This window comes from Pseudogymnoascus verrucosus, assembly GCF_001662655.1.
Source record: "Pseudogymnoascus verrucosus strain UAMH 10579 unplaced genomic scaffold scaffold_16, whole genome shotgun sequence".
Taxonomy (NCBI): domain Eukaryota; kingdom Fungi; phylum Ascomycota; class Leotiomycetes; order Thelebolales; family Thelebolaceae; genus Pseudogymnoascus; species Pseudogymnoascus verrucosus.
Window position 1 is genome coordinate 229,340 of NW_017263667.1, and position 21,903 is coordinate 251,242.

Consider the following 21,903-nt stretch of genomic DNA (forward strand, 5'->3'; position numbering starts at 1 on the left):
ACTTATGTGGTCCGTGGCGCGCTTTTCGCCAGCTTCCAAGGAGACTACCACCACGTAAGGGTACAAAGTCTAGATACTAAGCCAAACAGCTACTATCTTATCATGAATATCAAAGAATTGCCAGTCATGTCATTATTATTCTTGCCTAGTTGTACGTTACAGCGGTGCCTTGATTTTGGCATATCGAATGTTGATGTCATGATCATATTTTGATAACTCCGATGATCAGCTCAAAGATGACCTACCTTACTGGGAAAACTCCCAAATTTACTTCACTCAATAATATTTCAGCGTCCAATAAAATTGAATTCGAACCTGATTAAGTCGCGTCGGTAACAAGGAAACCATAAAGAAGCAGCGAAGATGTCAGCACACGGAGGTAGCGGCGGCCAATTTGAGCCTGTCAAAGAAAAGCAAGCCCAGCCTCTCCCCGGGTTATTATATCTGAAATATTACTGGTAAAATAGACGGAGAGTGAGGCTAACGGAAGTATTCAGATCAGAGAGAGCTATGAAGCCGACAAGCGAATCGACTGCTCTCGAGGGCAGTGAGGGCTTTGTCGAATATGTCGGGTCTGGAAAGCTGAAGGACAAGAAAGTTCTCATTACCGGCGGAGAGTACGTTTGTTCATCCCTGGACTGAAACTCTATAATGACCATCAAACTGATGGGTCAATTTAGTTCCGGAATCGGTAGAGCAGTGGCTATCATATTTGGTCGCGAAGGTTCGCGTATTTTGTTACGGCGAACATCCTGCAGATGTTCGCCGTAACAAAATTCGCGCTTCCGCATATGAAAAAGGGATCCGCGTGCGTAATATGATTCCCTTAAACCATCCGTCCTGGCACTGACGCGCATATATAGCATCATTAACACCACTTCGACTGTCGCATTCCGCGGAACCCCAGACATGGTCGATTACGCCGCCACGAAAGGTGCTATTGTCTCATTCACAAAAGCGCTCGCAAAGCACCTCATGCCCAAAGGCATTAGGGTTAATGCTGTAGCACCTGGACCTGTACATACACCGTTGCAGCCCGCATCACGGCCTGCGGAGCAGATGGAAGGCTTTGGTAAGAAGTCTGGTATTGGCAGGCCAGGGTAGCCGAGCGAAATTGCGCCCAGTTTCGTGTTCTTGGGCGCGAAGGATAGTGAGCTTTTCTATGGCCAGGTTCTGCATGCGTATCCTATCGGAGACTGAAGCATTGGTGGCGGAAGGGACATAAGGAGCATCATGTTGCGGTAGTTTTGAGATATGTTTGCCAAAGATGTATGCGCAGACATCTAAATAAATAGTTGATATGAGCTATCATCTGAGCCTGACTAAGAAAGGATTTATCACGGCTAAAGTTCGTGAAATATACTGTAAGAGTCGCGACGGGATTGTGTGATCGTGGCTGGTTCTGACGACATGACCCTTGTCTGCATGTGCTACAACCCAACATATCGACAGCCACAGAAGAAACGCCAACCTCCTCATCTTTATGATCTCACAAAAAAACATTTGGCCATCACCATATGCAATTATATGCAACATGGCGTCCATCAAAGTAAACCTCAATTCTCCGGTGCCATATGTGAAACCAAATGAGACTTATCGGGGAAGTCATCCGCCGCGGCAACGGCTTCAGGTCCAACTCCGAATCGCGTCGGAGCCGGGACAATCGAGGCTAATTAAAGCTCTGTCGAACGAGTTCATAAATTACATGGCGGATGAGAAGAATTCAGAGCCTTTCAGTGTTGCTTGGATTTCGAGTAACTCCGCTGCCTCGTTCGATCACTTGGCTTCGAGGAGCACCGAAGTCGCAATTACGCATCACGTGGCTGCGGAGGGTATAGCTATCAAACAAGGCGTCGTGGAGAAATCAGTACCTGCTTGGAGGGACCATTGGTTGCTTGTTGGTATGTTTATCATCATCCGTTGTCTGTTGGTGGTCGTAAAATATCCGAGTATGAGATTCCATTCGGATAGTATTCTCACATAATGCAGGACCAAAGTCTGACCCGGCGGATCTATCTTCCAATAAGTCAGCATCAGTGCAAGACCAGTTCGCTCAAATATTCCTCGCCGCTGCTGAGACAGCAGGGTCTGCTAAGCCTGTGAGGTTCTTGTCACGATTCGACAAGTCAGCAGCCAATGTCAGAGAGTCCAGCCTCTGGGCCGCCATAGGCCAGGTTCCTTGGGCTCATCCACATGCGAGTTGGTATCACCAGTACCAAGATTCTCCGCTTGGAGCTCTGGAAGCTGCGAGCACGCTGAGTCAATATACGCTAACGGAGCGTGGAACGTGGTTTGCGTTGAATGACGCGGCTAGAGACAAGTTGGAAATATTTGTGAGTTGCTCAACTTTACGTTTTTTATTGGAGTGTTACCCTGGTCTCCTGGCTGCTATATTTTTCATATTAAAGGTGCAAGTAGCTGACCAAATCCCAGAGCGGAGGTGTTGGCACCGAGGATGAGCTCTTGTTGAACCCAGCACATGCGCTCGTTGGACGCCATGCCCAGAATAAAGAGATGGCAAATGAGTTTATTGCGTGGCTTATTAGCTACAGTGGTGGCCAGAGAGTTATTCGTGAGGCCGAAGCCGGGATAGAAAGGGGTCAACCAAAATCTCCCATGGCACGTTTTGCTGCGCCAATCACTCCACCTGCTACACCGCCACAGCTTAAATGGAAGTATTTTTGATAGCTATTTGTTGATAAAGAGCTAAAAATGTAAATATTTACGTACTGCTGTTATAAATGAACAATAAACAACATCCTGGTCTGTTTATTTGGCACCTGTATCTCATATGGTGCCATTTTTGAGCCAGCAGTAACCCTACTTCAGACCTGGCTGATTACTCACTTTACAGAGAATCGCAACCCCACAAGGGCCAAGAGTTTATTAGACATACCGGCCCGCCTCGCCAGCCCGTCCATGCACGTATATTTTTAATTTAGACGTCAAGAGATATCATAATAGGAGCAACTTTAAACTCAATCTCTACATACAGAGCTAATTATCAAAGAATTAACTAGACGGTTTCAATAGCCTTGAACCTTTTACTTCATAATACCCTATACCACAAAGGAAGACGTAGGTATTCCTATTGCAAGGTCTTTGGTACCACCAGCTTCGCCCCTGCTGCCAAATCCCTTGTTTTGTTTCCCGCAGCATGGGCAAGTTCTGTTAAGCCTCGCCAAGACCCAAGGGATTGACGCCCCGAGACCCCGCTCAGTAAGTAAATAGTCGCTTCTTATACTCCCCAGTTCCCCATTCTCATTGGCAGCACTGGTTATGACGCAGAGAAACGTATGCAAAGGAAAGACTTCAGAAAGTGATTACTATGTTCGCAATAACATCGTTGCAGGTGTATCGGTCCTGACTGAAACTTCATTAATATATTTGGGATTATAGTGTCCCTTTTTATACCATTATAGCCTCCTAGGTGTGCCAGAAGGAAGATATCAGCTGACAAGTTGCAAACGATGAATTGTAGAATAATGTCTGCCAAAATAACCCCAAGGTACCACTCGCGCCTATCTAAATATCAGATCAGTTGTTGTCGGACCGCGCCACCATCGCCATTAACTTGGACAAAGCTGTCATAGGCATCACTGCCAATAGCACAAACCAAAGTTCCACAATTGCCACCTCCACATTGCCCCACAAACAATACAATGTGGGGAAGTGGGAACAGCCTCATAGCGTGGAAAGTGGGGAAGCGAAGGGGAAACGAAGCGTGTTTGAGCTTCTAGAGCGCCGGCAAAATATAATTGTGTTTTAAACAGATCGTCTGGTCCCTATAATTTTCTGCCATAAAGTCCTGTTTCAGCCTGAGAACTAATTGAATTAACCACATTGAGAGCTATTTCCGCATCCATACCGGAGCATTTCCCGCCGAATTTAGGCTCGCGGATAAGCTACTATAAGTGCCGCCGATCTAGCTGTATTGCAATATATAATTGCCTCTAACGCAAGGGCCGTGACAAGAATTTAATATATCTACTACGGCAGCGTGGGCGCTCTTTCCAAATCAACCAAATAGGAACAGAGAAGAAATGATCATGTGTACAAATGTACAAGCATTTCGGCACCTCCAGCCGGTGGGGATGGGGAAGCTGGGGTAGCAAATCCAAGTTTATAAATACCCCGACATGCCCATTCTCTAAAAGTCTGCTTTTGTGCACAGTAGTCAAATTGACGGCATTAATTCACAATGTTGTTCCGCCAAGTCGCTCTTGTCGCCTCGGCGATTCTCCCCCTGTCTTTTGCTCAAGTCTCCAACGACTTCGAGAGCGGATGGGATCAATCTGCATGGCCCATCTATGCGCCTGACTGTAACCAGGTATGCTCATCTCGCCATGTGCCCTTATATTTATTCTCGCAAAAATTGCTCTGTAGTATGCTAATTCGACAAATAGGGTGGTACAGTCGCTCTTGATAGCACCACTGCCCACAGCGGAAAAAACTCCATGAAGGTTACTAGTCCAGGTGGCTACTGTGGACATATTTTCTTTGGCACGACGAAAGTCCCTACTGGTGATCTCTACGTCAAGGTTTGGCTGTAAGTTATTATGGTGGCATTCTCAATGCTCAGTAGGCAAACGTTAAAGGCAATTCTAACTTTATTCTCTTCCAGCAAAGCCACTAAAGCCCTTACCGCCAGCCACGTTTCCTTCATTACTATGTCTGACTCCTCCCAAGCTGCGGGCAAGCACCTTCGTATTGGCGGGCAAAATAGTATCCTGATGTACAACCGCGAGACAGACGATGCTACTCTTCCCGACCTGTCCCCCCAAGGCACTGCGACTTCCAAGGCTCTTACCGCAGGCACCTGGGAATGCTTTGAATACCACATAGGTACCGACGGCAGCATCGAGACCTGGTTGAATAGCCAAGCCATTGCTGGGCTTACTACTGCCAACAACCCCAACGCTAATGGCTGGGGTACCAGCAGCAGACCTAAGATTACAGCTGTCTATTTCGGCTGGGAGTCGTATGGTGGCGACACCAACACCTTCTGGTACGACGATATTGCAATCGGCTCTACTCGTGTTGGATGCGGTGGTTCATCCCCGACGTCTGTTCCAGCTTCGTCAGCACCAGGCTCGACAATGGTTACGAGTGTGAAGCCGACTTCGACCTCAAGCGCTCCTAGCGCGACCACAACGGCCGCGGCGACGGTGCCGCTGTATGGACAGTGCGGTGGAAATGGTTGGACTGGCGGAACCGTTTGCCTGAGCGGTACCTGCAAGTCGAATGGGGAGTGGTATAGCCAATGTGTGCCGTAAAGGGGCAGCTAAGAGGTGAATGTTTGGATTGATGTACATAGTTGTGCAGTGGTGGATAGAATATCGGGATCTGTATATACTTTATTTCGTGCAAATATTTGATTGGGCGGGATCTTGCTCTTTGTTTTTGATTGGGAGTGTCGATTCACGTTGCCGTGTCATGCTATGAGATGGTAACTTAACCCCCATGCTCGAAGCCACCCCATGATGGTACCATTCTACTAGCATCCTTTCCCTCAGCTGTGGGGATATACTCCCTGAGAAGCAACTGCCTAACAGCTTTACGTCCACGCTTAGTTGCCCAAAACAGTGCTGTATTATTCATCTTTCACCTCAACATCAGCGCCCTTCTCAAGCAGCAGCTGTACAATGGCCCCATTTCCTAGCTGAGCTGCGTAAACTAGTGTCGTATGTCCTTTTGGACCCTTCACCTCAACATTTGCTGCCTCCTCTAGTAGCAACTGCATCACAGTGGCTGCGTCTTTTTTAATTGCTAAAAGTAGTGCAGTCAATCCTTGCCAATTCTTCCTATTACCATTTTCAAGCATTAGCTATACGATGGCCTCCCAACCCTCTGACGCTGCCCTAACCATCACCGTTGGTATTATGTTCAGGTCCTTCCGGTTATCAACCCCCCTTTTAGGTAAAAGCTGTGTAATTGCCGTGTACCCATTGTGAGCTGCTAGTAACAGCGCTACAGTTTCGATTCGATCTGTTGCGTCGACGGTAGCCCCTTTCTTTAGCAGCAGTCGCAGCTGCACTAAACATCTATAAGACTGCGTCACGACCTTGATCTTTCATAGCAAACCATTTTTCTAGAAGTAGGCGAACGACTGCCTTGTTCCCATTGCGAGCTGCCACAAAAAGTAGTGGATTTCCATATTTATCCGTTACCTCGATATTAGCTCCATTCTGTAGAAGAAGTTGCACCATAGACACATATCCCTTAGATCCTGCGAAAAGCAAAGGAGTGTATCCGTATAGACTAGTTGCCTCCATGTCGGCGCCATTCTCTACTAGAAGCTGCACAATAGCCTCTAGCCCACTCTCAGCAGCCCATAGTAGTGCCGTCATTCCATTGTGACCTTTTGCGTCGATGTTAGCTCCCTTATTCAGTAGCAGCCGCAAAATAGACTCGTATCCAGCCTGGACCGCCCATAATAGTGCTGTCCTTCCATTTACATCCTTTGCCTCGGTGTCTGCGCCTCTCTCCAGCAAAAGCTCCACAGTCGCCATGTGTCCGTTCCTAGCCGCCTCATGAAGTGCCGCCTTTCCTTGAATTCCACCCTCGTTTATACTATTCCCTTGTTTTAACATTTTGTCGATAAGACTTGTTAATCCAAATTCAGCTGCAATCGTAATTCCAGGAATTTCCGTACGAATCATGTCGCTCCAGAATACGCTGTGCAAATGGGCAGACACCCACCAGGTCTGAATGGAACTAGACAGCGTAGATAGGTTTTCGGGAAACTCCAGTAACCTAATGAGAGTCGCATTAGACAGTAAAGATTTATTATTGAGAAACTGTATTGCCCGTTCTTCGACTGTGTCATCTAGCTCACCGCAAACATGATTTGCCCAGTTGCATGAGGCATACCCAAGAAGCCTAAACTTTGCTTGTCGCTTTCTCAAATCAGAGTTCGTCTCGCAGGGGCCATTTTTGAACGATTCTAACGAGAGGTATCGAATACAAGCACATAATATGTCAGCCTGAGCGGTTGGGAATATTCTGCTCCGGTGTCTTTCGAAATAATCCTGAGTAGTATAGTGGACAAGACGAATGACTCCACTGTCTTGATCAATTACAGCACTCCCTCCACAGACAGTGATCAGTTCAGCTTCATCGGGAAGTCCTTCCTCGTCAAGCGTCGTATCGTCGGAGTCGAAGTTCATAACAGCAATTGCATGTTGAATCTCCTCGACCTTTAGCGGCCGGACAGCATGAGTAATCCACGAGAGGACTCTCATCGCTAGCTTCGACTCATCTTCAGGCTGTCTTTGAATTCTTTCTAAAGCGTCATCGTACGTCTTCTCTAATTTATCGGGCAGAACATCCAAGGCTTTCCGAAGACTTTTGATGTCCGTCTTCGTCTTTAGTGATTCAAGGTGCAATTCGGCGAGTAGGAACCTGGCCAAGTAAGTAGCTGGCTTGTACTGACACTTGGGGAAGATACATACATTCCCTTTGCTTTCATAACTAGCTTGTCAACAATAGTATCCTGAAGATCTCTAGCTTTCTTACAGAACTTGACCAGTTTAGGTACTTGCAAGATCTGTGCCTGTACAGTGCAACATCTGCATCGCTAGCTCGGATTTCAAGGTGGGATGCATCAGCGAATGCTTCTTGGATATCGCCAAGGTGTCGAGAAGAACATAGCAAACGAAGATTTGTTGGCAACTGTTGCAATTTCTCAATAAACTTGCCCCTCGTTTTTGGGTTACACTCGTCCAAGGCGTCAACTACAATGTAGACATGCGAAAATTTGCTAATAAGTGACAGAAGTGCCCTTGAAAGTTCATCCTCGCTTGGCCGTATGTTCCTTGCGTTGTACTGGGTATAAAGCACTCGGACTTCGTCGGGGATGGCACCATAGCATTGCACCAGCTGCTGAACAAGACTACCCATGAGATTCGAAAGAGTCTGAATATCATGCTCTTTGTAGTTGCAATATGTAAAGGCCAATCCAACATCTCGTGAGCTTTGCCGTATTTGGAGTTTATTGATAATGGAAGATCTGGCAACAGTCAGCGCAATATGAGGACCTTGAAAGGTAATAATACGCAAGGACGGTTTTCCCTGCCCCAGCTATGATCAAGTTAGTTTTTGGTCTTCTCGAAACTGAGTGTATATTTACGTTGGCCTGAGCACCACAATATTCTGTCCCTCCCAGCCAGCCACGCTTCGAATTCGAGAGTTTCAAAAAGCCATTCTCCAGTACCAATCTGTCGCCGCCGTAGAATATCATTCTGTGCTACAAAGAAGTTCAAAGGCGACAGCCAGTTCACGATAGCTATACTCTCCTGATCTGTACAGTAATTTTTTAATGTGAGACCTTGACAGCAATAGGGACGAAATACCATCGTGACGAGAAAGAATGAACGTTGATAAACTGTCAACTTGAGTAGACACGTATTCTAATTGTTCCGTAGAGCTTTCTGTGGACTGCCTATATTTAGTGAGTCCTGTAGTCCCTTAATATTTAATTATCTGCTGATTATGCTTACAGTTGTAGCACATCTAACGCAAAGCTTAGATTTTCACGCATTTCAGAGACAATCCCATTTAGTTTTAGTAGTGTGCTCTCTCGAAATGGATAAAGAAGACGCCGTCCATGTCCATGGACCTTGGACCATATATTAGGCCCGCTAATCTCCTGGACTTTAATCAACTGGCTCTGTAACTCAGCAATGCTAGTTACGCAGCTGTCAATTCCGCTTTGAACCCCGGATCCAGCCTGCGACGCTATCCCGTTGTTTTTGACGACAGCATTCACCGCATTTAACCTTTCTTCGAGGCTCCGTATTGACTGGCACATCCGTGCAACATCTTTGGGGGCGTCCTTCCAAGATCCGTAGTACTCTACAAGTCCTTGGCAAACCTGAATCCCAAGAGAAATGGCACCAACCGCAGTTCCAGCGAGCTCCGCCATGACGCGAGGTTACGGGTGGAATATAGCTTATAACCCGTACTTTTCTAGAAATGTGAGTATCGCGTAAGTAGGTGCGGGTGCCGGGAGTGTCGCTATACACGATTGTGTTGTTACTTCACCGAGGAACATGCGGGGATTCATCTGCCACAAGGCAACATTTCGGCAAATGCCGCCTCTTGGATGAAGGATTTCAGCCAATTAACCGTTTATAGCCACCTCGCCTGAATCGACATGAAACTTAAATAGTATTGAAATATATGTGTCCATTTATAACGTAATTAAAGTTCGGATATTTTTGAGAAATCTGGGTCTAATGGTAGGTGTCTGTAGCCACGAAGAAAACGGATTATAAAGCCAAATACTTTAAACCCGAGCATTGGCATCCGAATAACCATCGAGTTCTAAAAATGGGTGATATTCCTGCTCCTCACGGAAAAACATGCCCAATGTGAGAAGAGCTAGCCATGGTCGACCAGCCTTTTGGACCTTCGCTTCCAGTTCAGTCTTGCCATTCCGTGCCAAGTAGATGTGACGGTTTATGGGAAGATAGCGGCCTGGATTCCATACATTCCATATGACGGAGTTGATAAGCATGAGGGATGCCTCAAAGACATAGAAGTACCACTCATACCGCAGAATAGGACTCAGGGCCATAAGCGATTCGGCGTCTCCAACTCGCACTGTGGTGTTGCCGAAGTGTTCCACCAGACGGTAGATGCAGCGTATAAAGATCAACGCCATGCTTACATACAGCGTAGCCAACGGAGTTGAGATAGCCCGAGCGTGTATATTGGCTTTAACGCACCGACGATGAAAGATGGCTGCGAGAACGAAGAAGATGACGATAACAACAAGCTGGATAGCAAGTGCGGCTATCGTTATTTGGCTTCCCAGCTCCTGGGAGTTGTGATTTGGTGATCTGTTGGTCGACAAGGCCACCCCCAAAGAGTTCAAGGTTTCCACAACTATCATTAGGCCGCCAAAAGTGGATAGAACTCTGCCGGGAGGAAGAGGTGCAAGATATGGCACGTAGTAGAGTATTCGACCGAGGACGTGGTAGTTGGCAAGTTCGAGAAGCGGGCTATGAGACACAGGATCAGTCCATGCTCCACGGTACTTTCTATGTGGGACACGCTACTCACGGGCATATATATATGAACACCTGGCTGAGGATGAATGTAATGAGGGTGACAAAGCTTCCAGTGTAGACATAATCAAAGGCTCCGTATTCCCGCAAAGTATACCCTGCAAAAAACAGCACTGCACAGAGCGGGTGCAGCCCAATCATCTTGAAGCATTTATAACGACTGATCATGACTGTTAGGTTCTATTTTGGCGTTCAGGGGTCATAATACACTTACTGGCACTGCCAGGTATGACCGACTGCCGAGACAGCAAATGCAACAGCGAAGAAGACCGGCGCTACCTTATTAGGAGCGTAGACGTAAAGGCTTCCCTCAACTAGAGCGTGTTAATAAAGCAGCGATGTTTCGAGTGGGAGTTTCAAAATGTTACCGGGCTTTCCGTCTTCCATCTTGAGGACTACGCCGAGAAAAATTGAGGAAATATCGACATAAATGGTAAGGAAACGATTTGGTAAGGACTGACTTCAATACCAGGATCGAGAGAATGTGAGAAATAATTGGTAGTTGAAACGACGAAAAGGATACTGGAAGGAACGATGAAAGGGATTGACTTGAGTGGAATTGTACTTCCTTATAACTGCTGCAATCTAATTCCACGCCGGATTCACCTACTAATCAACAGCCAGTAGCTCATTACCTCCACGGCGCTGCGGACACGCGTATTGCGACGACTTAGCATTGTATGGAGTATAATTTATGGGTTTGTTGGAGCCAAGTCTTTTTATTTACAGATTAGTCTCCAGGCCAGAACAGGTTTAAAGTGGAAGAATCCCGAACACGCGTGTTAGGTAAGCAACCTAAGACAGTAGCGGGGTGGACCCCTGCCGCTGATTTCTTGGCAAGTTGGCTTCATTGCGAAAGCATATCGCCTTTGGACTCAGATGGGGATGGCCAATCTAACCCATAAGCCCGGGGATTGAGCGGATCATTGAGTGATTTAAATTGTATATTTTGTTCAACCCACACGAACACGTGTGTTCGGCAATTTCTATCATCTAACCACCAAAGCCCGACGCCTTCCCCCCCCAAATTCTGTGATATGCTTCGTCGTAGCCACAAAAAGTCATGGGGAGGCTGTCTCCAATGGTGAGTTCCAACGAGGAGGCTGAAGTGGCTCTCGCACCCTCTGCATTGCCACGAACTTCCCCCTAATTTTAGCCTCTGCTAACCTTGATTAAATAGCAAGCGACGGCATGTCAAGGTAATTACCCCAAATGGGTTGCCCGCTCTAGTGGCTAATATCTGTTTTCTCAAACCATTAGTGCGATGAAAGCCGCCCCAGTTGCGTTCTATGTTCCATGTCAGGCCGGGATTGTAGCTTTTCATCTCAGTCCCAGCCGTCTCTTGACAGACTCTCTGCATCCAGTGGTTCGCCTCATGAACCGATAATACGCATACACAACAATCGCAGCCAAAGTGGTATCGCCATACCTGATATCACCCCCTTTACCGCCTCCTCTATTTCCAATTCCGGCTCCCCGGAAGGGCTAAGTGCCAATAATCACCATGACCCAACCCTTGACGAAACCGTCAACCCCATGCATATGGAACTTCTCATGCACTTGCTCCTCGAAAAGGAAATGTTCAGTCTTGGTATAAAAGTCGGTGACTACTCGTCCAATATCACCATCGCTCTCAAGTTAGGCCTCAAATCACCATATCTTTTGCATCAGCTACTCGCCTTCTCCGCCCGCCATCTGGCGTTCCTACATCCCTATCGGTCAGCCTCTTACCTCCACCAGGCCGTCACCTTGCAAACCTGCGCCGTCTCGCTCTTCAACGCCGCCTGGACCGATTTTGACCAATCAAACTGCGTCGAGGTGCTCCTCTTCTCGTCGATCTTAGGGCACCATCTCCTCACTGACACTCTCGCAAAACGGGATGAGGGTGGGCTGGTGCCGTTTATAACACACTATATCCAGTGCGTCGAGGTTCACAGGGGAATCTACACTATTGCTCGCACCGTGTGGCCATCGCTAATGGACTCGGAGCTTGGGCCAATCCTTTCACTGACCGCGGAGTTTACCTCGAGGCTGCCCAAGGGTAGCCACTGCCAACAAATCAGGGAGCTTGTGGACTGCTCCGACGGGTTGGGAAAAGAGGCCAAGACGGCATGTCAAATAGCGATCGATTACCTTCAAGTCGGGTTTGATGCGGTGGTAGCGGATGAAGAGACACATGGAGTCCGACATCAGATGATATTCTCCTGGACGCTACTGGTGCCGCCGGAGCTCACAGACTTGTTTGCCGCTAAGCAGCCGGAAGCATTGGTCTTACTGGCGTATTATGCGGTTTTGTTGCATCATGGAAGAAATATGTGGCAGGTTGGAGACTCAGGGGCGTACATATTAGGCATTGTTGTGGAGTATCTCGGCCCCGAGTGGGATCGTTGGCTTAAATACCCACATGAGATGGTAGCAAGCGGACTTGAGGATCCCACCTAATCATATATCAAGCCATGCTGTGTTTGAACATATATTCATGAACCCAGCGTCTTCTATTGATATGGAATAGACGTGGGATGACCCGCTGCCCGAAAGTTTAACCACAAGAACGCCCCCCATAATAATTGCAATGTCATAACTGCTACCTTTCGCCGCCCATAATTCTCAAAACCCTCTCCATTGACTTAATATCTCTGTCAATCTTTTCTCGCATGGCTCGTAAGCCCCGCAGTTTGATCTTCAAATCCTCCCGACAAGTTGGCATTACATCAGTTATTTTGATATCTTGACTTGCTCCTTCAGCTTCGATTTCGTATGGAGGACTCGGGGTTGACTCTTCGCTTTCAGACAACTCCTCCGAATTTATACTTAATGCCCGAGGGGAATTTGAGGAACGAATGCCATGAACTCGCTTTTGGTGCTCCCCGAGGTTGTGTCGTCTGTGGAATCCTTTCTTGCTACGGTCGCAGGATCGTATTGGGCATGTGAAGTTTTGGGAGCTGTGCACTTCGCGCTTATGGCGTTCAAGGCCGCTTTTGTTGCTGAAGTTTTTGCGATTGCAGGGTTTGTGATTGCAGACGTATGGCCTATTGCGTTTTTCCAGCTGAGGTCCAGGAGAACCATTGAATGTGCCATTTGGAGTTTCGTTTTCGTCTGGAAGCCTCTGTTCAATGTCTTGGGCAGACTCGTTCATGATTGAACTTATCCAATCTCTGCGTGGCTCGGCCAAAACATTCAAAGAAAGGTCCCAACGTCTGTATGGAATTATCAGTAACTGTCTTGTATATAATATTGAAGAGTAAATAGAAACCCTCACGGATCAAGTGGGCCAGACTCGGGGGGATTTCGCCATTCGGGTCGGAAATATTGGTTTTCAGCATCAGGAAATCCAGGGCGGGCTAAATTAAGATGAGCAAATGATTCCGTGTTTGACGCTGACTGTTTACATGAAGGTAGCAGTGCGTTATTAGAGGCACTTGGTTGTATTTCTATTGTTAAAGTGGTTAGTTAGGGACAGGTGGTATAACGAAAGGCTCAATAGCATACCTGTTGGAAAGACGGAATTATCTGAGGAAACTCCAGACCAGTCTAATGGAAAACTAATGGAGCCCAACGGAATCTCAAAAGAGCCTGTAGTATGCGAGTTAGAATGAAATATAAGTGAAGCACCAAAGTGCGTCGCATGGGCGAAATAGGAGTGTGATGCTACATCTCCAAAAGATGCGTCCGCTCCGGGCGATGGTGATCTTACAATAAGGGTTGGAGCTGGGTGAATATAGTACAGATTGGTAAAATTCGGTGACTGAGGAAGGGTCGTTTGGGTAAAGGTTATCCCTTGGACTAAATACGTCAACATAATTGCCTTCCATCCTGACTTTGCTCGGTGAGATTTACCATTTTTTTTATTTCGGGCATAACAAACTTATGACCAAATTTGACAGCATAACAGTGTCTGGAAAGCGGAACCAGAATCGGGCCAGAGGCTTTTCTTATATGTTTTGTTCCACCCCCAAGTAGTTTGGCCAACCCCGTACTTGTCTCGACCCCTGTGCCGAAACCACAGCCCAAGGCACAGCCTCGTCTTCTCGTGGCACCATTTATCCTTTCTAAAAGAATGAATCTCAAAGCGGTTGCCTATAGATGTTTCATGCCATTCCCGCCGCAATTATCATCCGCCAATCAGTTACGAAGGTCATTGTTTGATGGTGGCAAATAAGGCAAAGCTGCGCAAAACTGGACAGCCAAATTCTACTATAACGTGCAAGGCACATCGTACAAGGTGCGGGGCACAGGGCGCAGGGTGCAAGGCTCAGTGAATAGGGTGCGAGGAGCGACGTGCAGCGCTATCACTGGTCCGGTTCCGAAGGCTAGATGCAAAGCAGCCAGTTCTTCGGGTGTACAGCATCATATTGGGCATTTCGCAAGGCAGGAAGGCCTTGTTTGTCACTAGAAATTTCAACCTCACGAGTGTGCCAGTTCTTGTGACGCGTCCTATCCTCTGGACCTGGGAACCTGCGTCCGGTTCTGACCCATCATGGTGCACTTTTGTCGCAAGGCTAGGAGGAACCTATCGGAAGTAAAAGCGCGATGTGGACAGTCACTTCGTTAAGTGGCACGTCTTAAATGCGAAAGCTGCCATTGGCGGTAGGTCACATTGAGAGAGAGACACAAGTTGCTATGCCTTTGGTGATCTAGCACGGTGCGGTAATTTTGGCGCTCTGGCCGACATGAACAGGTCCTCGGTATACACACTGTTGTATGCTATTGCAAGTACATGCACATTTACAATTTCCGTGCTATTGTATGAACGTCTACTAAATAATGAGATTATATTTTAGCTAACGACGCAATTATAATACGCAAGGAATAAATAGTACGGGCAAATCTTCCACAGCCTTCCATCCACTCCGAAAATTGCTACAACGTATCTACTCGTCGTAAATGCACCCAATCTCGAAAAACTAGTTTGAGATGGCATCAAGCTGCTCTACCGCAGGCCGCAGCGCCCATAGATCCCCTCCGGGTGGCGTTTGCAACTTGCTAAGCGCCTTCAAAGCCTTCAAGTTCCCAGCATCGGCTGCAGCATGCACAATATCACTCGCTGCGTAAGCGTAAAACTCAAGCTCGGGGTATTGCCACGCGGCTGCCCCGCCTGTAGCACCTGGAAGGATAAAATCAACAGCACCCTGGATGCTCTGACCCTGGGGCCCCTTGTACTTCCACAGATCAATGCCGATTTTCTTGCCAATATCAGCTATCCGCGTGTATGCAACGAGATCAAACGTAGAGTAATGCCAGCTGCGAGTCCGGATGAGTTCCAAAGGCTGCGAGCCGTTAGGGCTGATATAGGCGTCGATACGACCCTGCATATTGAGCACTTCTTGCTTTGCGAGTGTTTTATTCCCAACAAAAACGGCGATGCCTGCCTTCTGCATGGATGCAAAGGTGCCATGGTTATTCTTAGCTGCACTCTCCTCGATACCAAATGGGCTGTTCGCGAGCCAGTCGAGGAACTCAATATTCCATTGCTTGAAGCCACTCGCGTCGGTTTTGGACCATCCTGGTGCACCCAAGGCTAGTATGGCAGCAGCATCTAACACAGCTGTGTATTGCTGAGAGAAATCAATGATCCCAATAGCTCGTCCGGTATTCTTGCATGGGATGATCTGTGCATGGTTGAGATTGGGATTCATGCGCGTCGCAGGCGTTAAGAACCAGGTGCGAAGAATATCGGCAGCATGCAAGGCATATTTTTCTTTCCCAGTATAGTACCAGGCGAGACTGAGAATATAAGACGATTGGAACATGTCGCCCCGGTCCCCATGATCCGTGTAGTTGTCAACGTCTGGATTGCGTACTCCATCCTTTTGGATGTAAGGACAGCCATCCGCAGTATTAGGGTTCGGCCACCAGTATGGTGCTTGACTAGCGTAGTCATGCTTGTCGCCCCCAGGCGGTTCAATTGTCTTACTTGTGACGGAAAATGGGCCTTTCGTGAGCCAGCCATCAGCTTGTGCAGTTAAGTGATTTAACGCAGTCTTCAGGTTGGGTGAACCAAGCTTAAGCTGAAGTTTGGCTTCAAACAGTCTAAAGCTATCCAGTACAGCAGTATTTGGTCGTAATCCCAATCCCAAGGGATGATCAAGCGAGGTTGGTGGGATAGCGGATGCCTCTACAAGAGGAGAGATCAGAACGCTGGCAAGGATAGCCCGGGTCCACGAGAGACTATATCGACAGTATCAGTTGAAGTAGACCACAGGGATAGATAGCTAGACACTTACCTTTCTATTTTCACCATTGTTTTTATTGAAAAATAAGTGTTGGAATTGAGAGAAATATTCAATGAAGCTGCTCACGGACAGATTTTAAATTAATTCAACATGCAGCTCAATTTATATATGTCAAGAAGCATATCTATAGACACCTGCAGATATTGACACATTGAGACTCAAGCTTCAACAGTTTAGCGTTGAATATGACATGCGGGGTGATCCAAATCTGGGGAAGCTGCCTCAACAAGCTAGCTCTGGAGAAGCTTAATCCCCCTCATGATCTGCAACGGCGATATGAGGCAATATTATCCACCAATAGACGGCATGGAGTATGAGATAGATGCCGTTTAGAACTCGCCGAATTCCGAGATCCCGTGTTATGGTTTGTACTCGGCAACGTGATGGTGAACCTCCACATAGACTTCCCTGCGCTAGCAGCTATTTTCTATCACCGGGGAATCGAAACGCCGGGGAATTGTTTCTGGCGCGCGGGATATCTGCTAGCAGCAGATGCCGATTTCAGAACTCATCAGTCCCTGATAACGGAAGGCCTCAGCGGAGAGCAACAGAGATCCGTAATTGGTGGAAAGATCAACTGGTCTTCGGCGGTTCTGTATAGAACGATTGGGAATTTTCCGTATTCCGAGCGAGCATGAGACTCCAGCTGTCATCGAAGCCGCATCATATTCCATTGTGGTGTCAATGTCGCGGTTTGGCAGGGACCTGACACGTGACCCGATATAAAATCCATGAAGAAATGGGCCAAACAATCATCTCAGCCCGCGCCAGTGATACGATTTCAGTAATTAAATCAATATTTGCGCGTGTCATACAGCCCGGATTAATTTGCTAAGCAGCAAGTTCAGGTCGTCCCCGCTTGTGGCCGCTCCTTCCTGCTGACAAATTAAGAGTCGCGCCTTCCCACTCATTGCCAAATCGTGGTTCCCCACAGCCAATCAGGTGACTTGCGACGTCGAACGACAAATTCGAGAATCCCAAGAACACAACTTCATAACTTCACAGCCCATATCATTGTCTCATGGTAATCTCGGGCGCCTAATATTACCCGTGCTAAAGAATGGCAACGAGGTTGGAGGCCACTGCCGTGGCACCCGCGACTGCTGTTGCGGCCGCAATCAATGACGGCAAGACGCATCTTCTCCTGGCAGCAAGTGGCTCCGTAGCAACAGTGAAGCTGCCATCCATAATCAATGCGCTAAAAGACTATCCAAACCTATCAATCCGCATCATCCTCACCAAAGCCGCCGCCCACTTCCTCGGCGGCCAGTCCTCTGAGCAGCCCACAATAGCCGCGCTAGCTGCGCTCCCAAATGTCGATGCCGTTCACCAAGATGAGGATGAATGGGTGGCACCTTGGACGAGAGGTGCCGAAATACTACATATCGAGTTACGGCGCTGGGCACACCTCCTCGTCATCGCCCCAATGTCGGCGAATCTACTTGCCAAGATCACGGGGGGGCTTTGTGACGACCTCCTGACGAATACCATCCGTGCCTGGGATGTGGCATCATCGGATCAAAAAGCAGCTTCTATCCTTGTTGCGCCGGCAATGAACGATAGAATGTTTACTCATCCCTTGACAGCGACACAGCTTTCAATCTTGGAAGGCTGGCCGTGGTTTGAGATTCTACCGGCGCAGGTGAAGCTGCTCGCCTGTGGCGATCTGGGACAGGGTGGCATGTGTGATTGGAACGAAATTGTTCGTGTGATTGAGACACGACTGGCGGCGACTGACATAAGTCAAGCAAAAGGGGAAACATGATCAAATGAGAAGGTCAAGGTGCTTTCCAATATTCATTCATAACGGCGTTACGTAGATATTTGTACTATACGCTCTAAATTGTCGTGAATAAATTGCACATCTGGTTGTCCAACGTCGTTGTGCGAGGAACAGACCAGTCCTTGATACCGACCCATGCCGACCAACCCCGTAGTCCCAAATGGAGCCTCTCAATCCTCTCTTTTCTACCTCCCTTGTAACGGTCTTTGTTCTGCGTCGAGACTTCACGGCGGCGAGGTCAATTAGCCGAGGAGGCTGTCTAGGAGTAAGCAGAAAGGGGGTGTCAACCGAAATCCCTTCCACAGCATCACGAGTTGATATCCCGACAATAGTTGCCAACAAATCTCTCATCTAGCGGCCTTCTAGTTCTGCACTACGAGACTTCGTACAGTTATCAGATCATTACTGACACTAAGGTCTCATGATTCGCACGGAGCTTTTCTAGCTCAGCTCATAACTGCGGGGTTGGTTGACAGTTGCGGGTGCGGGGAAGTCAATGCGGGGGATTGGCACTGATCATCTCCACCCCCAACTAACTGGACACGTGTGTGCGTGGTGCGCATGGCTCTGGAAACCACCTTCTCATTTGCGAAATCCTCCGAGGAACCTTAAACTGCGGTGCTCGTATGTCGTATACGTCGCCCGCATCCAATTTCCACCGTGTTGCGCCATGTTACAGAGCCACGCCAACTTACCACGCCTTCATCATGAAGATGGAGTGAGATACCTGTATATCGCAATGGAGTGCCAATCCAATATTTCTGCGCCCGCACCCACACCGTTGTCGTACTCATCGGGTTCGACATGCCACATAGTGAACATACAGGGAACAGAGTGGAAGCTCCTCAACAGGGACCGGGTAACTATTGGAGTACGATTATCAAGATTGTCCGTGCACTTATTTTCCGGCCGGCCTTTGTTCACTCATTTGGACGGGAACCCTGCAAGTGGCGATGCTCGTTGGAGGGCTAGAATATAATACCGTCATTTATACCCCACTGATATGCCGTTAAAAGGTCCGAAAGGCGCCTCAGCCAACCAATGTGCGTCGCCGTTGGCTAGTCCAAAATGCCGCCGTTAGACCAGCTGCTAACTATGGAGGTTGGCATGACTGTTTTTTGGGGATTCCTCCGCTTCTCCGATAGAATAGAGGGGTTCGGGGTTTGGAGCATGCCACGCAACGGCTGTATTTTGCCTTGCGCAAGTACTCCCAGCAATGCCGAGTTGGGTGAGCTGTGATCAACGGACAAACTCACTTGATGAGAGTAGCGATATGGAGCAAATTCTAGGTTGATCAGATCCTTAAATTGTTACTGAACCTCGTTGTAAAAGGGCTTTGAATTAATCCTATCCATAACGGCGCATAGGCCTTTTGGTGTCGACGTCCTGCATCCAACGTGTAGTGCAACCCACAGCCTAGAGAGCCCACAAGACCTTGACGGCTTCCGCAGTCAAGTACAATGCCCTGTCCTATGATTCTCCGAGACACTTTTTCTACAAGAACTGAACCCACACCATGAGTAAAGTTATAAGCCAGGTCTGTCAGCCTGAGATATTAAGACAGAGAGTTCCATTCCATCAGCCGAGCGTTTGTAGCATACACCACATAAGTAGCGCAGAGATAGCTGTAGGAACCATAGACGGCAATGTCGAAGCTGCAGATGGTGAGTTGGCCTTGATCGCATCCGCTTCGACTTTGTCGTCATCTTCCCGTTTGCATTTAGTGATATCTGTGAGGACTTTCGGGCATGTCACCCGTTTATACTCGACACTGTAATTCCACCGTTAGATTTCGCGGGACTGTCTAAACAGGCTGAAATAAGCACTCACTTTGGCCCCTCGGCATCGTTGAACCAGTCGAACCGCCACTGACAGCCAGGCTTTAGTGCCGCGGGAAGGTTGTCGCAGTCAGCGCGATTTAATAAGCCCACATTTTTCGTACCAAACACAGAATCTGAGACGCTATATTCAATACCGCATGCGCCAGCGTAGCTCGTGTTCCCGCCAGGTATCTGGTTTATGGTATTAGTAAGGTCGTAACTCACTCAATTTGGGGGAGAACGAGCAACATACACCGAGAGTAAAGACATTCGCATTCGGGGAGTCGTAATTCGTGTTGGAGGCTTGCACAATCATCGACTTGCCCTTGACTGCCCCGCTGGTAAAGTTCAATTGGTAGCAACTGCAGCACCAGCTGGACTCATCGCCGCCAACGAGGAAAGTGCCCACGAAACCGTAGGAGAACGTGTCATTGACGGCCCAAGGCGCGTTCGTCGGACATCCGAAAGCATGACCGCCATTGCAGCCTGTCCCTTGGGAATTATCTAGCAGCGGATTCTGATTGATATCGCATGACTGGACTGGAGACTTGTCGACGAAGCCTGCTTTGTCGGCCCAGCCGCAGGACGGTTTGCAGCAGTCCCAATACCGCGATGTTATCGCCGTGGAAGGTCCAAATAAATTCGACGTCGCTGCATCAGCACAGGAGAAAATGAGAGCAAAGAGGAAGACGGCGAAGGTGTGGCTTAGTGACCTTGATAGATTCGTCATGGCTAGGAGTGTGGGCATTCTGGGGCTTCATGGGAGATGGAAGAAGTTTCTTCCTGGCAAAGGCACATGTTACCCTGTGAGAATTGGACAGTGCGCGCTGACAGTGCTGATAAGAGGCAGGGCGGCCGATAGTAGGATGGCCGGTGCTCGTAACAGGACCAGTAATTGAGTGGCAAAAGGATGACTAGAAAGAGGATGGCTGGTGCTCCTCTCCGCAGGAGAGTAGTAGGACAATTGCTGGGTCCTGCCGCACTTAACATTAGCAGATGAAGGGGCGGAGAGTGGAGAGCGCTTTACCCCGTGGTCAAATTATCCGGACGGTCCGCATGCCCGTCACCCCTTCACAATCCCTTCACTACCCCGCAAGGATCGGCATCGATCGGTACTTATGTGCAAGAGGCGTGTGCACAATTACCACGCTTTAAGGGGTTTTAGCGCCCGGCCATGGAATTCTTCGCAAGCTTCCTTCTATGCGGCCCGTTATTACGCGACTATTGTGCAGCGCAGTAAGCAGCCAGTAGCAGCCGGTGGACCCGAGCTTGACTCTTCCCGCAACTAAAATGGTGGAGTACCTCCGTATGTCAGTTACTGCCAGTGGACTACTGGTACTGGTGAGGCCAAGTCTGTTGAACCGTGGTCTGGTGGTATCCTTGGGTGAGGATGCTATGAAGACGACACCGCCCTGTAGTCATTCGTCGCCGCCCGGGCCCTTTTCCCCACAGTCTTGCCATGGGAGTCAAGCTGACGACAGGCCGACTCTGGTGAGTTTAACTATAGAGTAGTGCGAGTAGTGTGCCATTAGTTTCCCCCTCCTCGCTGACATAGTGGTTTGGATAAGGCGGGGCGAGGCCTGCTTTTATATTAAACGCCACTATTTTCGCGACACGTGCAGCTCCACAGATTCGAATTTATCCAGAACATATAACCAGACGATACCCATGTGTCCGATTCTTGTTCTTTCTTGGAGAGGATGGAACTTGACTTCCACGATATCGTCCAGACATTGCGAAACCCAATGCGTTGAATCCGAAATCTCGCCCTTCGTTCTGAGAGCGCAACTATGCGATGCCGTCGTCGTACCCACTTCAGAATCTGTGCCTCGCGGTAATAGCAGGCACTCCCGCGATTGCCGGGTGCTTTGTCGGCCTGCGAATATATGCGCGGAGACGGGCTCGCATTGCTTTGGGATGGGGTATGTTAGATCGCTCGCCTGAGGAATTACTGTACTGACGTTCAACTCCGCTTCCTAAAGACGATTACTTGG

General features: G+C 48.3%; 10 protein-coding genes across 10 annotated transcripts; 5 read left to right on the forward strand and 5 right to left on the reverse strand.

Moving 5' to 3' along the window:
- Positions 1-363: 363 nt before the first annotated feature.
- On the forward strand, positions 364-1,104 carry VE01_04504 (uncharacterized protein; the record flags this gene model as incomplete). Its single annotated transcript, XM_018273976.1, has 4 exons — positions 364-434; positions 498-621; positions 696-808; positions 864-1,104. 4 exons carry the CDS (start codon positions 364-366, stop codon positions 1,102-1,104), a joined length of 549 nt encoding a protein of 182 aa, XP_018131278.1.
- A 365-nt stretch (positions 1,105-1,469) lies between these two features.
- VE01_04505 (uncharacterized protein) lies at positions 1,470-2,706 on the forward strand. Its single transcript, XM_018273977.2, has 3 exons — positions 1,470-1,901; positions 1,990-2,333; positions 2,434-2,706. Exons 1-3 carry the CDS (start codon positions 1,484-1,486, stop codon positions 2,683-2,685), a joined length of 1,014 nt encoding a protein of 337 aa, XP_018131306.2. The 5' UTR covers positions 1,470-1,483; the 3' UTR covers positions 2,686-2,706.
- Positions 2,707-4,201: 1,495 nt separating this feature from the next.
- Positions 4,202-5,276, forward strand: VE01_04506 (uncharacterized protein; the record flags this gene model as incomplete). Its single annotated transcript, XM_018273978.1, has 3 exons — positions 4,202-4,330; positions 4,407-4,549; positions 4,625-5,276. 3 exons carry the CDS (start codon positions 4,202-4,204, stop codon positions 5,274-5,276), a joined length of 924 nt encoding a protein of 307 aa, XP_018131279.1.
- Positions 5,277-6,044: 768 nt separating this feature from the next.
- On the reverse strand, positions 6,045-8,926 carry VE01_04507 (uncharacterized protein; the record flags this gene model as incomplete). The annotated part of the gene is made up of 7 exons (XM_018273979.1): positions 6,045-7,404; positions 7,455-7,495; positions 7,519-8,011; positions 8,058-8,082; positions 8,132-8,302; positions 8,355-8,443; positions 8,502-8,926. The coding sequence occupies 7 exons, from the start codon at positions 8,924-8,926 to the stop codon at positions 6,045-6,047; spliced, it is 2,604 nt and encodes an 867-aa protein (XP_018131280.1).
- A 261-nt stretch (positions 8,927-9,187) lies between these two features.
- On the reverse strand, positions 9,188-10,653 carry VE01_04508 (uncharacterized protein). The gene is made up of 4 exons (XM_018273980.2): positions 10,442-10,653; positions 10,288-10,387; positions 10,069-10,233; positions 9,188-10,007 (listed from the first exon to the last, which is right to left on the reverse strand). Exons 1-4 carry the CDS (start codon positions 10,458-10,460, stop codon positions 9,290-9,292), a joined length of 1,002 nt encoding a protein of 333 aa, XP_018131315.1. The 5' UTR covers positions 10,461-10,653; the 3' UTR covers positions 9,188-9,289.
- A 279-nt stretch (positions 10,654-10,932) lies between these two features.
- Positions 10,933-12,693, forward strand: VE01_04509 (uncharacterized protein). Its single transcript, XM_018273981.2, has 3 exons — positions 10,933-11,157; positions 11,254-11,272; positions 11,334-12,693. Exons 1-3 carry the CDS (start codon positions 11,111-11,113, stop codon positions 12,513-12,515), a joined length of 1,248 nt encoding a protein of 415 aa, XP_018131343.2. The 5' UTR covers positions 10,933-11,110; the 3' UTR covers positions 12,516-12,693.
- VE01_04510 (uncharacterized protein) lies at positions 12,658-13,209 on the reverse strand (the record flags this gene model as incomplete). The annotated part of the gene is made up of 1 exon (XM_018273982.1): positions 12,658-13,209. One exon carries the CDS (start codon positions 13,207-13,209, stop codon positions 12,658-12,660), a length of 552 nt encoding a protein of 183 aa, XP_018131322.1.
- A 1,652-nt stretch (positions 13,210-14,861) lies between these two features.
- VE01_04511 (uncharacterized protein) lies at positions 14,862-17,339 on the reverse strand. Its single transcript, XM_018273983.2, has 2 exons — positions 16,298-17,339; positions 14,862-16,241 (listed from the first exon to the last, which is right to left on the reverse strand). The coding sequence occupies exons 1-2, from the start codon at positions 16,312-16,314 to the stop codon at positions 14,978-14,980; spliced, it is 1,281 nt and encodes a 426-aa protein (XP_018131237.1). The 5' UTR covers positions 16,315-17,339; the 3' UTR covers positions 14,862-14,977.
- VE01_04512 (uncharacterized protein) lies at positions 17,033-18,222 on the forward strand. Its single transcript, XM_018273984.2, has one exon. It carries the CDS (start codon positions 17,367-17,369, stop codon positions 18,069-18,071), a length of 705 nt encoding a protein of 234 aa, XP_018131321.1. The 5' UTR covers positions 17,033-17,366; the 3' UTR covers positions 18,072-18,222.
- Positions 18,223-19,400: 1,178 nt separating this feature from the next.
- VE01_04513 (uncharacterized protein) lies at positions 19,401-21,690 on the reverse strand. The gene is made up of 4 exons (XM_018273985.2): positions 20,937-21,690; positions 20,163-20,883; positions 19,920-20,101; positions 19,401-19,860 (listed from the first exon to the last, which is right to left on the reverse strand). The coding sequence occupies exons 2-4, from the start codon at positions 20,655-20,657 to the stop codon at positions 19,668-19,670; spliced, it is 870 nt and encodes a 289-aa protein (XP_018131320.1). The 5' UTR covers positions 20,658-20,883; positions 20,937-21,690; the 3' UTR covers positions 19,401-19,667.
- Between the last annotated feature and the right edge of the window lie 213 nt (positions 21,691-21,903).